General features: G+C 44.9%; 1 protein-coding gene across 1 annotated transcript in view; it reads left to right on the forward strand.

The window, feature by feature from the left end:
* Positions 1-14988, forward strand: part of CACNA1A (calcium voltage-gated channel subunit alpha1 A) — a 287170-nt gene that overhangs the window by 103353 nt on the left and 168829 nt on the right. Inside the window, 2 exon segments of the mRNA XM_064569987.1 lie at positions 8141-8247; positions 10754-10893. Of these exon segments, the coding sequence (XP_064426057.1) occupies positions 8141-8247; positions 10754-10893 (247 nt within the window).

Here is a 14988-nt window from a genome sequence, read left to right on the forward strand (position 1 = left end):
CGATCAACGTAATAAGATAAATAAATAAAACGCATAGTTTGATGTGATAAGTTGCTAAAATAATTAACAAAAAACAAGCAGGGAGGAGGGATGGCCATGTTGGTAGGGCTGAGACTTTAGACCTAATAAAGGAAGATAATGTTTTAGTACCACCTGATGGATGCAAGGGAATGAGCCCTGCCCATATTTAGGGGAAGAATAACTCAGGAAAAGACAGCAGCCAGTGTAAAGAACATGTGTAGGGAAAAAATCTGAAAAATAGACAGCAAACTGCTAGTGGTGTTATCCCTGGGCAGTGGGCTGGGGTAAGGGCTTTTCATTTTTTAAATGATACAATATAAATTTTAAAACTAAAAAAAAAAAATACAATAAGCATGTATTCTTTTTATAACTAAAAGCAGTTGTTATTTAAAAAGAAAGATCTTGAGAGCTGCCTGGGTGGTGTTTCTGTTCATGGTTCATGGCTCAGAGGAAAGTCAGTGAGTAACAGCATATAATAGGAACTCTGAGAATCAAGGAGAAAGAAAAGAAGCAGAACCAACAACAATTTTTTAGAAATTGAAGAAAGTTTTTAGAGATTCTCCATATCACGTAATATAATTAACCATCTTAAGGTGAACAGTTCAGTGTCATTTAGTATATTCACATCATCCTGTGACCACCACCTCCAAAACATTTCCTACCCCCAAAAGGAAATCCTGTCCCCATGAAGCAATTGCTCTTGATTTTCTCCCATCCCTCTCCTCCTGGCAAATGTGACTCTGCATTTTGTCTCTATTAAGTTACCGATTCTGGATAGCCAAAAGGTCGAGACAGCCATCCATGGGTGAATGGATAAATGAATTGCAGTACATCTGTACAATGGAATACTACACAGCCATAAAAGGAACAAAGTACCTGGACTCACCCCTACGTGGATGGCCCCAAAAACATTATGCTGAATGAAAGATGCCAAACAGAAAAGATCACATGTTGTATAATCCCATTTATATGAAATACCTGTTGGAGATTTTTGCAACATTCATTTTGAGCCTGGTATTTGTGGAATGGATCGCGTACATTCACTGCATCCTGTTTTTGGAATGATTTCAGATTTGAGAGAGGGCTCAGTCAGCCATGATGGGAGTAGGTGCTGATGGTCTCCAGTGAAGGGAAGGGAAAGAGACTTAGGTGGATAAAAAAGGAAGAAGAAAGGTTAATAATACTGGTAGCTGTAATTGTCATAAACATTATAATATAAGCATTGATTGCATCATCACAAGGAGATGAAACCATCTCATGCTTTTATAAGCATGTTAAGTTTTCTTGATATTAAATTCCATCGCAGGAACCAGAGTAAATAATACCTAAACACATATTTATTGAGTACATACAAATGCCAGGTCCTGTTCTAAGTGTATTATCTGTGTCCATTCACTCTATTCTCCAAAGCCCTGTGTGGTAGGCACGACTTTCTGTAATTTATATATGAGGAAATGGGCTCAGAGAAGGAAACTCTTTTGGCCAGAACCATACCTGACCGCCAAACACTTTAACTACTCTGCTCTACGACTTCTCATGTAGATATTTCCAGTTTTCTGAGCAGAAGCATGATCCAGCTGCCCTGGGTAGACTTGTGTTGGGTGAATGGATAAATGTTGAAATTTCTTAGATTATATTAAAGAAACAAATGACAAATCACACCTTTTTGGTGTTGAGTTTTTAATTTTCTCTTCATTTGATTTTCCTGGTGACATAATGAATCCTTTTCTTGGGGGGGGGGTGTCTCTACTCTAGATGTGAAATGTAGGTCTTTACAATGTCTCAGAGAGTGTTAATACTTGACTCTGGGTTTGCTTGCCCTGCCCCAGGCTTGCCACGTCTGGGTGGATGTGAAATTAAGCTTCACCACTTGCCGCTGGCCATGGTGCTGAAAAGTTCCCAAGCAGCGCCCAGAGTTGCCCTTGGTCGTGTGTTGTCACCATTAGAATTTCTAGCTGGTGGGCTGGTGGAAAGATCTTTTCTAGGTTTGATTTTTGGTTGGTATGTGCGTTGTAGAGTTCGAACCCCGTGTCTGAGAACTGGATACTCTCTGGGTTATTGGAAGTTAAAATTTTCATTAACATAAGCCACTTAGGATGGGCTTATGAGGGCGTGGATTATTAGCATGCAGTAGTTGATCATTACTACATTAAATTGTGGCATTTGGGACTCAGTTGAGGTCTAATACATTTGGTCACAACCATATGGTTAAGGCCGCAGGTGTACCAACTCCAATTTTTAAATAAAGACAAAACTACCCACCTTCTAATAAAGGTATGCTGCTGAGTGGTCTTTGGGGACCACCAGCTTGCAAGCATGGATCTTGGGGTGAGTGCTAGCTCTTCCAGTATTTCCTGTTTGATCATAAGCAATTTACTTAACCTCTCTGAGCCTTGATCTCCTTATCTGGAAAATGGGGTTTGCAACCCACCTTGTAGAATTGTTGCACGGAATTAACTGAAACGAGTGTAAAATTCTTAGCACAGTGTCTGCCCAGTGAAGCGCTCAATAAATGCAGCTGTAATTATGGTTGTTTTGCCTGTTAATGGCCCCATAATAGTTTATCATTTTGCCGAGTTAAATGCTGGCATTTGTTTAGTGAAGCAAGGAATATGTCCTAAACCCATACATCTAGGGCCCTGGTACCCCCCACTCTTTTCGTGGTAATTTGATGAGCATGGAACTAACATGAAAATAAGTTCTGTTTGGCTTCTCTCCACAAGTTCAACTGCCTGGTTGACTCACTGAAGTATCTGTTTCCTCAGAACTTCAGGCAGCCTCTATAGTAGATGAAAGGTCTTGATGAGTTAACAAACCTGATTTGATTTTCACAACAACCACAGGAGGGTGGGAATGAGATAGGGATGGGGGCACCATAAAGAGAAGAATGAATTACTTAGACATTCTGCAAGATCTTACTAAGGGGCTGGAACCATCAGCCATGCCTACTTTGCAAATTGACTTTCCTTGATGTTCTGGATCCCAAGAGCAGTTCCTGTTAGCAGATGAAGCCCTTCTTCCCTGGGAAAAATCACTTGGTCATTTCCAGTGTCACACACAGCCCCTTTCTGGGGCCTCTGTGGTCCTGATCAATCTAATTTGGTGTGTTGGGGGGGGGAGCTTTGCATACCCACACTTGCCTGCAGGGCTGTTTGCTATCCTGACTTCCACAAGCCATTTCAGGAGCCAGCTTTTCCTCCCATCAGGGATGCTTCTCTCCTTTCATCTCTTCTCCCCATACTCCCTCCCCTTGGCCTCTTCGGCTGGCTGATTATTCTGGATCCCGCTGACACAGGTGCTTTCTCCCCGAGCCAATCGGGGAGCAGGAAGGCTCAGTTCAGCTAGCAGAGGCATTGCTCACCGCAGCTGTGAGTTAGAACCCAGGCTTTCTAAATTGGGAGGAACAGGCACGACTCAGGGTTGGGCTGAGAAAGCGTCACCTCCCCCTGCCTGGACTACCTTTGACTTCTGCCTGGGATGAGGCATCTTCTCCCATGCCAAGAACCCAGTACCCCATCTTTGTGTCTGTGTGCTGGCCACATCAATGCATATTTCAAGAAGCTGATTGTGTTCTTAACATGCCCACCGAGACTTGGCATGCAACAGAGTGGGGGGAGAGGATGCAAAAACCAGGACCTACCCACCTTTCCTTCCTCATACAGGTGTTTACTGAGCACCTACTATAAAAACAGATGCTCTCTTAGGTGCAGAGAACAAAGCAGTGAACAAAGTAGATAAAAATTCCTACTTGCATAGAGCTTACATTCTAGCAGGGGAGACAAACAGTGAACAAGATAAAGAAGGAAAATAGAGTAGATGTTTGACCGGGGACAGGGGCCAAGGAAAAAAATAAGTAGGGGAAGGGGGCAAAGGCTTCCCTGGGGATGTGACCTTTGAGTAAAGACCTAAAGGGAGTGAGGGAGGGAACCATGTGGGTCTGTGGGGAAAAATATTCCAGGAGAGAGAACAGCAGGTACAAAGGCCCTGGTGTGGGAAGTGCCTGGAGTTTGGGGAACGTGGAGGAGACCAGTGTGGCTGCCGCTGAAGGAACATGGGGAGATGGAGGTCATGAGAGCAGGGAGGTGATGAGGGCAGGTCATGCTGGGTCTTACTGGCTGCCAAGAAGACTGGCTTTTCTCCTAAGTGACATGGAAGTCATGGAAGGCTGTGACTCCTTCCATGTCAGTTAAGCTGGAATTTTCTTTTCTGCATATTTGTCTCCTGCCAATTTGCTCTTATTTCATCAAGATCTTCGGTTTCTTACCAGCCCCCTTGCCTGCATGGGGCCAGAAGACTGGTCAGGAACTCCTGAAGTCTCCTCCTGGGGTCAGAATGTGGAGGAGAAAGCGGAGCCCCCACCACTCTTGAGATGACTCAAAGCCATAATTACCTGGTCTCCTCCTACCCCTGAAATAGATCTAAGGCAAACTTCACTGTGCACACAGATCCCCTGAAGATCTTGCTAAAATGCAGATTCTGACTCAGCAGGTCAGCGTGGGGGCCTGAGACTTTGCATTTCTAAAAGACGCAGCTGACGCTCTGCTGTGGCCCATTCAGTAGCAAGGGTATGAGGTCAATGTTGCAGATTCCCATGGGGGGCAGGTCTGTGGACATTAGCAGGGTCCGTGTGTGCATGGAGGGAGAAGGGTTAATATTTGATAGCCAGTATTGCCATGTTTGACAAGAAAAAGCAATAAGATAGGAGTGGGCAGCCTCTTTCCGTTCTCTCCCATGCTAAGGCTTCATCGCTCTACCCGGAGAGCTCTGGGCCTGAAATCCAGGGAACACTGGGCAATTGAAACCCTGATAATGCAACCCATAAAAGTGCTGCTTGCTGCCAGTCTTTTGGGACTCTTCCTGGAACCTCAGCTCAAGTCTGATGGAGAGGAAGGCACATCCCAGCTGTTTAGGGACAGGAGACCACACACCCCCTTCCCTCCCAGGAGTGAACCAGCAGCTCCATACAGAAGTGAGCAAGGAGCTAGTTGGCAGGGAAGGGAAGTGAAATCATCAGATTCAAATCGTGGCTTCAGAAGCCTCGGCAAGGGGAGGCCAGGAAAGGGCTTGGCGTTGCTTCTCTGTATACAAATATTGTCTCTTATTTTCTGGGCTGCAGGGTGAGGCAGAATGGAGTATTTGTGCAACATAGCCCAGCTTTGTTCTCTGTGCTCCTAATGACTGTCAGCTCAGAGGCAGGAAGCCAATCAGAGGCACTCGTCGGCAGGGCCGGCTTTTGTTGGCTCCCCAAATTGCCCTGAGTGTCAGATTTGCTTTTCAGAGTGTGCACAGAGCGCGGCTCAGACGCTTTCAGCTGGAGGCAAAGGCCGAAGCCAGTGACAAAGAAGTCCTGGTTTTCCTGATTTACTTAAACTCTTGCTCCCAGGTTATCCATTCTAGACTTTCTTTTCCCACCTGGAAAGTGAGTATATGCTCCAACTCCACCAGCCTATAAGATCCCTTGGTTTTATGGAGCTTCCAAAAGGCCAAACCTAACTCCAGGGCCAAAGGACAGAACAAGGCAAGTTAGGCTTCCAAGGGAGAAAGCTGGGAGGAGGCCATGGCTAAGTTCACCAAGACATGCTCTTTGATCCTTCCACAGAACAGTGGATTCCAGTGTTTCCAGGGGACACTTGGCAATACCTGGAGGTCAGTTTTGGTTGTCCTAACTGGAGAGGAGGAGCTGCTACTGCTGATCACCCCCACCACAGAGAATGACCCAGCCCCAAGTGTCAGACGTGCCGAGGTGGGGGAGCTCTACTCCAGACTAACCAGTACCCTGTGGCTTTCCCTTCCGACACCCACTTCTCTACACCCAAATTGACTGGGCGGTGCCTCTGTGGGTCTGGCAGGGGGACAGGGGACATTCTGTTTCACCAGCTGATCAGCAGATCAGGCCCTAATGTGACGTGAGCAGGACAGACCCTCCCCAAGTGCAGACCCTCCAGCAGGACACCCTGGCGGCCTCGTCCACCCGGAGGAATGTTCCCAGGATGCAGGAAGGAGTTTGTGCCTGGAGAGAGAGGGAATGCCACCTCTAGAAATAGCCACACAGACTAACCCTTCCCTCTGTAGATCTTGAAAGCTCAGCTTCTCAGAGGCTTTGCCCTGACCAGCATATTATTTTTTTTTTTTTGAGGTGAAATTCACATAACAATATTAACCATTTTTAAGTGACTAATCAGTGGCATTTAGTATATTCAGAGTGTTTGTTGTACATTATCTATCTAGTTCCAAAACATTAAGCAGTCACTCCCCAACCCCCTCCCCCGACCCTTGGCAACCGCCCATCTGCTTTCTGACTCTCCGAATTTGCCTGTTCTGGACATTTTACATACACAGAATTGTACAGTGTGTGGCCTTTTATGTCTGGTGTCTTTCACTCAGCATAATGTTTTTGAGGTTCCTCCACACTGTGGCGTGTATTAGTACTTCATTTTTATGGCCGAGGAGATTCCGTTGTCTGGATAGACCACATTTTGTCCACCCATTCATCCACTGAGAGACATCTGGCTTGCTTCCACCTTTTGGCTGTTTGAATGGTGCTGCTATGAACATGTGTTTTGGTACCTGCTTTTCAGTTCTCTGGGGTGTATACCTAGGATATATATTGCTGGATCATATGGTAATTCTGTGGGTTTTTTGAGGAATCACCAAACTATTTTCCACAGAGGCTGCACCATCCCCACCAGCAATGCACAAAAGTTCCAATTTCTCACATCCTTACCAACACTTATTGTTTTCTGGGTGGTTGTTTTTTTGTTTTTTTGTTTTTAATTCTAGTGGATGTGGAGTGGTAGCTCATTGTGGTTTTGATTTTCAGTACCCTAATGGCTGAGGATATTGAGAATTTTTGCATGTAGTTGATTGGCTATTTGAGTATCTTTTTTGGAGAAATATCTACTTAAGCCATTTGCCCATTATTTAATTGGACTGCCTTTTGTTCTTGAGTGACAAATGTTCTTTATATATATATTCTGGATGCCAGGCTTATCAGATACATGATTTGCAAATATTTTCTCTCATTCTGTTGGTTGTCTTTTTACTTTTTACTTTTTTTGCCTGTTTTTTCTTTAGCTGATCATGCTTTTGGTGTCAGATCTGAACACTCTATTTTTTTTTTAAAGATTTACTTATTTATTATTTGAGAGAGAGAGAGAGTGCATGTGAGCAGGGGGAGGGGCAGAGAGAGGGAGAGAGAGAATCTCAAGCAGACTCCCTGCTAAGCACAGAGCCTGATGCGGGGCTTGATCTCACGACCCTGAGATCACAACCTAAGCTGAAATCAAGAGTCAGATGCTTAACTTACCCAGGAGCCCCTGACGACTCTACTTTAAATTGCAACCCAGGGGCACCTGGGTGGCTCAGTCGTTGAGTGTGTGCCTTCGGCTCAGGTCATGATCTCCAGGTCCTGAGATCGAGCCCCGCGTCAGGCTCCCTGCTCAGCGGGAAGCCTACTTCTCCCTCTCCCACTCCCCCTGCTTGTGTTCCCTCTCTCGCTGTGTCTCTCTCTGTCAAATAAATAAATAAAATCTTTAAAAAAATAAATAAATACATTGCAACACCCAACCTGCTTTTTCTCTGCATAGCATTCACCACCTCGTAATGCTCTTTATGTGTAGTTATCTCACACACTCACTTCTCCTCCACAAGAGCAGAGATTTTTGTTTCTTTTACTGTAAGCTGTGTCCCCAGTGCCCAGAACAGGGCCTGGAGCCCAGTAGGTGCTGAATTAATATTTGCTCTATGAATGTTGGAGGTGAGATGGAAGAATAACATCTACATTTTCCTTAAAAAGTCATCTGCTGGGTCTTTAGAGCAGTGAAACTACTCCATAGGACACTCTCATGGTGGATGCAAGTCATTATACACTTGTCCAGACCTCCGAAAGTTCAACACCAAGAGTGAACCGTGATGTAAGCTCTGGACTTTGGGTGATAATGATGTGTCAGTGTAAGTTTATTGATTCTAACAAATGCACCACTCTGATGGGGAATGTTGATAATTGGGGGGGGGTTGTGCATGTGTGGGGGCAGGTGGTGTATGGGGAATCTCTCTACCTTCTGCTGGGTTTTGCTGTGAGCCTAAACAAACTGGAAAGATTTTCCTTAATTCCTCCATACTCCCTTTGAATATATGATTTTAGCTACCATCATAGCAAACTGCATTGTCCTTGCTCTGGAGCAACACCTACCTGACGATGACAAGACCCCAATGTCTGAACGACTGGTGAGTGATGTCTCTCTTGAGGGGTCTCTCTTTGCTTTAGAGGCAAGTTGCCATGACCATGGGGCAGAGGGCAGAGTGGGCTCTCAGTCTTGGAGCCAAGAGCTGGATCATGAGCCCCCGACCTGGGAAGCCTAAATTTCATGAACACCAATAATCTGGGGAGAGAGATGCCTTCATGACTCACCCCCCCCACACCAGACCAGGCAAACCCAATGCTGACCAGGAGGGCAGTGGGTAACAAGTGTTCACATTGTCCATAGAAACATCATATTAGAAACAAAATTCTTGTGGAAGATGTTGACTATACATTAGAAATGGAGAGAACAATACAATGAACCCCTCTAAGAACCTCTCACCCAGATTCAACTGTTGTCAAGACTTTGCCTTATTTGCTTCCTCTGGCCCCTTGCATTTCATTGGTTTGTCTTTCCTGGCCAAAATTGTTGAAGGCAAATCCCAGACAACTTGTCAGTTCATTGCCATATACTTACTTAAGTCTACATTGCTAAAAAATATAGGCGTTTTCTTCCATTACCACAGTGACATTTTTACACCCAGCACAACTTACAGCAGTTCCTTGGAACCATCTAAGACGTAGTCAGGAATCAGATTTTCATGGTTGTCTCAGAAAAAGCATTTTTCAGTCAGTTTGGTCAAACCAGGATCCAGGCAGGGTCTAGATTTTGCTATGCTACTTAAACCTTTTATTTTTTTAAAGATTTTATTTATTTTTGAGAGAGGGTACACAAGCACAGGCAGGAGGAGGGGCAGAGGGAGAAGCAGACTCCCAGCTGAGCAGGGAGCCCAACATGGGTCTCGATCCAGGACCCTAGGATCATGACCTGAGCCGAAGGCAGACGCCCAACTGACTGAGCCACCCAGGCATCCCTGCTTAAACCTTTTAAACTAAAGCAACTGTTTTCACTCCTGCCCTTGACTTATGGCAGAAATCAGTCCCATGACCCTAAGGTACGTCCCACATTCTGATGTTAGCCTGGTTGCTTGTATATGGTGTCATTTGGCTTGTTCTTCTATCCTCTCTGTCTCCTGTCATGGATATCAGCTCTGGGGGACGTTCATAGTCCTCGTTCAAATTTACTCGTTTGGGGGCGCCTGGGTGGCTCAGTTGGTTGAGCCACTGCCTTCGGCTTAGGTCATGATCCTGGAGTCCCGGGATCGAGTCCCACATCGGGCTCCCTGCTCAGCGGGGAATCTGCTTCTCCCTCTGACCCTCCTCCCTCTCATGCTCTCTGTCTCTCATTCTCTCTCTCACAAATAAATAAAATCTTAAAAAAAAAAATTACTCATTTGGTGAAACTCAGCAGAGCTGTAAACTAGCACTAAGATCCTTCTCGATCCCCCTATCCATCCCCAAGTGCCGTGGTTCCTCTCCTGGCATTCTGACAGTGCAATGAAGAAGACTTTTTTTCCTTTCTGTCACCTTTTCAGATCCAGCTGTAATAGCTCAAGGGTAGGTAGAGGGGCATGTAAGAATCCACTCGTTCGTAATCCACAAAATATAGATGGTTCTCAAGACATCTAAATTTTAAGAGGTATGAATTATAACAGGTATTCTAAAACATATCACTAACCTATAAAACTTATGATTTCAAGACTTTTTAAAAATTTTTGTTTAAAATGAAGCTAAGTAAAGAGAGTCAGCTGGAAAACTAGGAAGCAAATAGTAGTACCATGGCAAGCTGATAGGGAAAGAATCATGAAGGCAGAAAGGATTGAAGCTTGAGAAACTTTGTAACAGATTGGAAAACATCCATGTAGGGGATCTGATGGAGTGGAGCTCATAGCTTGATTTCAAATATTATAAACTATCAGCTGGAAGCCAGAAACTGGCAAGAGGTTCAGTAAGGGGCTGGGGACCGGGACACTGGCCATATGCCAGCAAATGCAGAAGTATTACTCCAATATTTTAGCAACCTGAATGGCTGTGCTGGTGCATACCAGCTGAGAACCTTCACGAGTGTCAGATCTGGGGGTGAGGTTGGTGTACAGGGTCTAACCTTAAAGGCCTTGAGTGGTGCGTGTGACAAACATACTGAACCAGTGCTTTCCAGTAGAATTTTCTGTAATGATGGAAATGCTCTCCATCTGCACTGTCCAATATACTAGTCACTGGAATGTTGGCTACTGTGTCTGAAAAGCTGAATTCTTATTTTATTTCATTTGAATTAATTTACAGTTAAATAGCCACATGTGACCCGTGGCTGCTATAATGGACACCATGGATCCAAACAAACAATTCTGTTTGACCAAGTGATATATGAGGTTGGCCAAAAGGAAAGAAGGAGGGTGTCTTCTCCATGCTTCTGCTTCTCTTGCAAAGTCTTCAGGCAAAAGAACTCCGGGAAGGATGCGTTGGGGGGCAGTGGGTGCTGGAGGGTTGGAGAGGTGAGGAAAAATGGGTAGAGATTTCTGGATGGGCCAGGTCCCCAGTCATGCCACCCTCTACCCAGCCAAAGATCTTGACCTTACCTTCTCTCCCTTCCAGGATGATACAGAACCATACTTCATTGGAATTTTTTGTTTCGAGGCTGGCATTAAAATCATCGCCCTGGGGTTTGCCTTCCATAAAGGCTCTTACTTAAGGAATGGTTGGAACGTGATGGACTTTGTGGTGGTGCTGACAGGGTAAGTGTCACATGCTGTGTTTCTTAGAATTATCTCAAACTATAAAGACTTTGGAAACATCATGGTTGGTGTGTCCAGGCTGGGCTTGGGAAGGCTGAGTCCCCGTGCTCTTTTTCATCATGCCTTTGCCTTCTTGCACCCTGTCTTCATACCCTGACTGCATGATGCAGCAGATGCTTTTGGTTACAATTAGAATAATGGCTTATTAGAGTTGACTGCTTCCAAAGAGCTTTCTGTGCATTCTCTCATTTAATCCTCACAGCAACCCAATGAATTAGGAAATATTAATATTCCCACAGGACCACAGAGAGATCCGAAGCACAGATATGAACTTGCCTAGGATCACCCTGCTAGTGGAACTGGAATTTGAACCTAATATCATGTGATTCCAGAACTCAAGGTTTTAACTGTTGTGCATGTGTGATCCTTTTGCCTCATTTGGAGACGCCTTTATTCCAAGTTGATCTTGATTTCCAGCTGGTAAATGTTTGTTGAGGACTTCTGGGTGCAACAGCTTGTGGTAGGGCTATGGAGAAAACCAAGCTAGATAAGGTACAGTGAGTGCCTTAGAAGAGTTTTTGGATCTGTATATAGCGCACCATAGTTGAAAGGTGAGTGTGTATACACTTTCCACCAAGGACCCTCTCTATAAGGTAATGCTAGCTGTTATGACAATAGAAAAAACTGGGTAATGTCTTACACACAACGGAAATTTATTTATCACTCACTGAAAGTCCAAAACAGTTGTTCCTTGCTGGCAGGGCTCTCTCCTCCAAGCAGTGATTGAGGGAACCCAGGCCTTTACCACACTGTGGCTCCTCATTGTTGACTCACAGCTTCCGAGAACTTTGTGCTTGTATGCATCAAACCACAAAAGAGAAATGAGGATGCAAAGTGATACTAGGGAGGTTTTACAGGCCTGGCACATGCCTCTTCCCTTCCTATTCTTTCGGCTAGAATTTATTCACATGACACACATCACTGCAGGGGAAGCTGAGAAACATTAGATTGTGCTTAGAAGAAAGGAAGGTGGATTTGCTGAGTAGCCAGTCAGGCTCTGTTAGGGACCCCAAAGTCCTGTAACAGATGCCAACATAGACATTACCATTTTGTGCTGATTTCTGGCTCCTCTGTCCACCCACTCCTCTCCTCGAAGCTAAGACTGGCTTATCTTCCAAGACCCCTATTCATTCCTCATAGTTCCCCTCTGTGGGGTCACAGTTGTCCTCAGTGGGGCACAGCTCCCCTCTATGGGGTCACAGGTCTACTCTGTGGGGTCACAGCTCCCTTGTGTGGGGTCACAGCTCTCCTCTGTGGGGTCACAGCTGTCCTCTATGGGGTCGTAATTCTCTTCTAGGATCAAATTTCTCCTCTAGGCTCTGTTGCTGTTCCAGATCCTGTCTCTCCTGGCAGATGTCATGGGTCTTAGGCTCCATGCTGTGTTGGCTGGGCTCCTGCAATTCAGGTTTTGGGCACATTTGTTGTTTCAGAGCAATGTTGCTTTTCCCAAAAGGGCTTTGTCATATTGGGCTGTTTTGGTAGAGGCATTCAGATGTGAATGGTCTGTTGTGGGTACCCTGGGCTAGCTCTAGTGGGCTTGAGTGCTCCCTGAGGGTCCTCTGTTGGTTATTCCCATAGTCCTGTGGCTTGGGACCTTGGCAGGTTCCAAGGACATGTTGTGGTGTTGGGCACCTTTTTCTTACCTTTGTAGGAAACTTGTCTCTGAAACATCCTAATAGCTGACTTTGTTGTTGTTGTTGTTGTTGTTAAAAGTGCATAACAAAGGGGCGCCTGGGTGTCTCAGGCCATTAAACATCTGACTCTTGATTTTGGCTTGGGTCCTGATCTCAGGGTCATGGGATCAGGCTCCGCACTCAGTGGAGAGTCTGCTTGAGATTCTCTCTCTCTCCCTCTCCCTCTGCCCCTCCCCACTACACTCGTGCTTCCTCTCTCTCTCTTTAAAAAATAAATAAATCTTTTTTTAAAAAGTGCATAACAAAATATTCAGACATTCAAAAAATAGAGAATAATGTAACAAATATTTGTGTATGCAAATATTCACTCAATGAATATTTTTTGTGCACCTATTATATACCAGGCTCTGGGACACAGCAGTGAACAAAACAGATAAAAGTCCCTCCTTTTGTGCAACAGATAGTCAAGTAGTGAAGAAAAGCTAAATGAATGAATGAGTGAATGAATAAATATCTAGTGTGTTAGGTGGCAGTGAGGGCTACAGAGAAACAATCAATCAGAGGAAGTATGGGACGTGTTATGAGCAGGAGGGCTGGAAACCGGGGAAGACTTTATTGGGAAGGCAGTATTAGAATGAAAACCTGAAGGAGGTGAGTGAATGAGCCTTGAGGATAGCTAAAGGAGGAAAGTGACAGGCAGAGGGAATAGCACATGCAAAGGTCCTGAGGCTGGGCTGTGTCTGGTATGTTTGATGAGCAGTGAGGAGGCCAGAGTGGCGGGAACAGAGTAAGTGAGGGAGAGAATGGAAGAGGTGAGGACAGGGAGGTGATAGAACAACAGCCTACCATCAAAATGAAACCTTTCTTTTTCTTTTTTTTTTTTAAGATTTATTTATTTGAGAGACAGAGAGGGTGGGAGAGAGAGAGAGAGAGTTGGTGGGGTGGTGGAGGGGCAGAGGGAGAAGGAGAGAGAAACTCAAGCAGATTCCATGCTGAGTGTGGAGCCTGACACGGGGCTCTATCCTACGATCCTGAGATCATGACCTGAGCCAAAACCAAGGGTTGGACGCTCAACCAACTGAGCCACCCAGGCACCCCCAAATGAAACCTTTCTCATACAGTGTAAGTCCCCTGTGTTCTCTTCCCTGGCCTTGTTCATTCCCTTCCCCATGCAGAAACACTTCCTGAGTTTTGTGTTTATCATTTCCAGTTATGTATTTACCCTTTTATATACGTGTAAATAAGGGTATGAGAAATACGTAGTACCTATTTTACATTTTGACCACAAAAGTATATAAGAAATATATATAGTGCGTTCTTGCACAGTTTTAAGTTTCTCTGTAAACATTTCCTTCTACAGCCTTCCTTCTGCCCTCACCTTGTGATTGACAAGACTAGGTCTCATTCATCCATTTTCCCTGCTGCATAGTATTCTGCAGTATGAATATGCTACCATGTATTTATCTGTTTGGGTTGTTTCCAGCTTTGGGCTATTTTGAACCAAGCTGTCCCCTCACTCTTGCTGGTGGATTTCTCTAGGGCATCTACCTGGGAGTGGAACTGCTGAGTTGTGTACTCTGTGCATCCTCGGCTTCACGAGGCATTGCCAAATAACTCTGCAAAGTGGTTGTGCCAATTTATACTCCCTAGGGGCTGACTTTTGCTGGCAGGGGCTGGCTTGACCTTGCTGGCAGGAAGAAGCCTTAAAAAAAAAATCCCTGGTTTTTTATAACATGGTTCTTGGAACATCCAGAGAAGCTCATATACCATGCAGCATATAGTAAGCCTCAATAAATGGTCATTAAGTTGAAAGGCAGCCGTGTGATAAGTTAGTTAGCCACTGGGGCGTTTGCATCTGCTTCTTGATTACAACAAGCTGATCTTTTTCCCTAGTTTTTAAACATCTGATGAGGCTCTAGAGAAGAAATTCTCATCGGAGACAAATAGGTGCTAAGGATGAAAGCCTTAGAATTAATAGGATTCATGGACCCTCTGAAATTGCATGCAAAAATTATGTGTATATATATATTTTTCTGGTCTGTAGTTTTCATTAGATTCTCAGGGGGTCCTGCTTCTAACACCATAAGGAGCCGCGTTCTTTTCCTTTCTTACCCCTCTTCCTTTCCCACTTCATTTTTCCTGCCTTCCTTTCTCTTGCTTGTCTCCCTGTTGCTTCTCCTGTAATCAGCCACCCTTCCTTATTGTCTGCTGGTTCTGTCTCCTTCAAATCAAACACATAGCTCAAATTTCATTACTTCAAATTCCAAGGGGCTGCTTGGTCTCCTCTTGGGCTGCAATTGAGGAACAGAGAGTAGGGACTGCAAGCCCCATAAATTCAACCTTCTGTGCAGTGGTGCTACCAGGCAAATGCTGTACACTCTTAGTTCTGTGTTCCAGGGGG

This window comes from Mirounga angustirostris, unplaced genomic scaffold, assembly GCF_029215605.1.
Source record: "Mirounga angustirostris isolate CCGP_5_RB_7025 unplaced genomic scaffold, mMirAng1.0.hap1 SCAF_1, whole genome shotgun sequence".
Lineage (NCBI taxonomy): Eukaryota > Metazoa > Chordata > Mammalia > Carnivora > Phocidae > Mirounga > Mirounga angustirostris.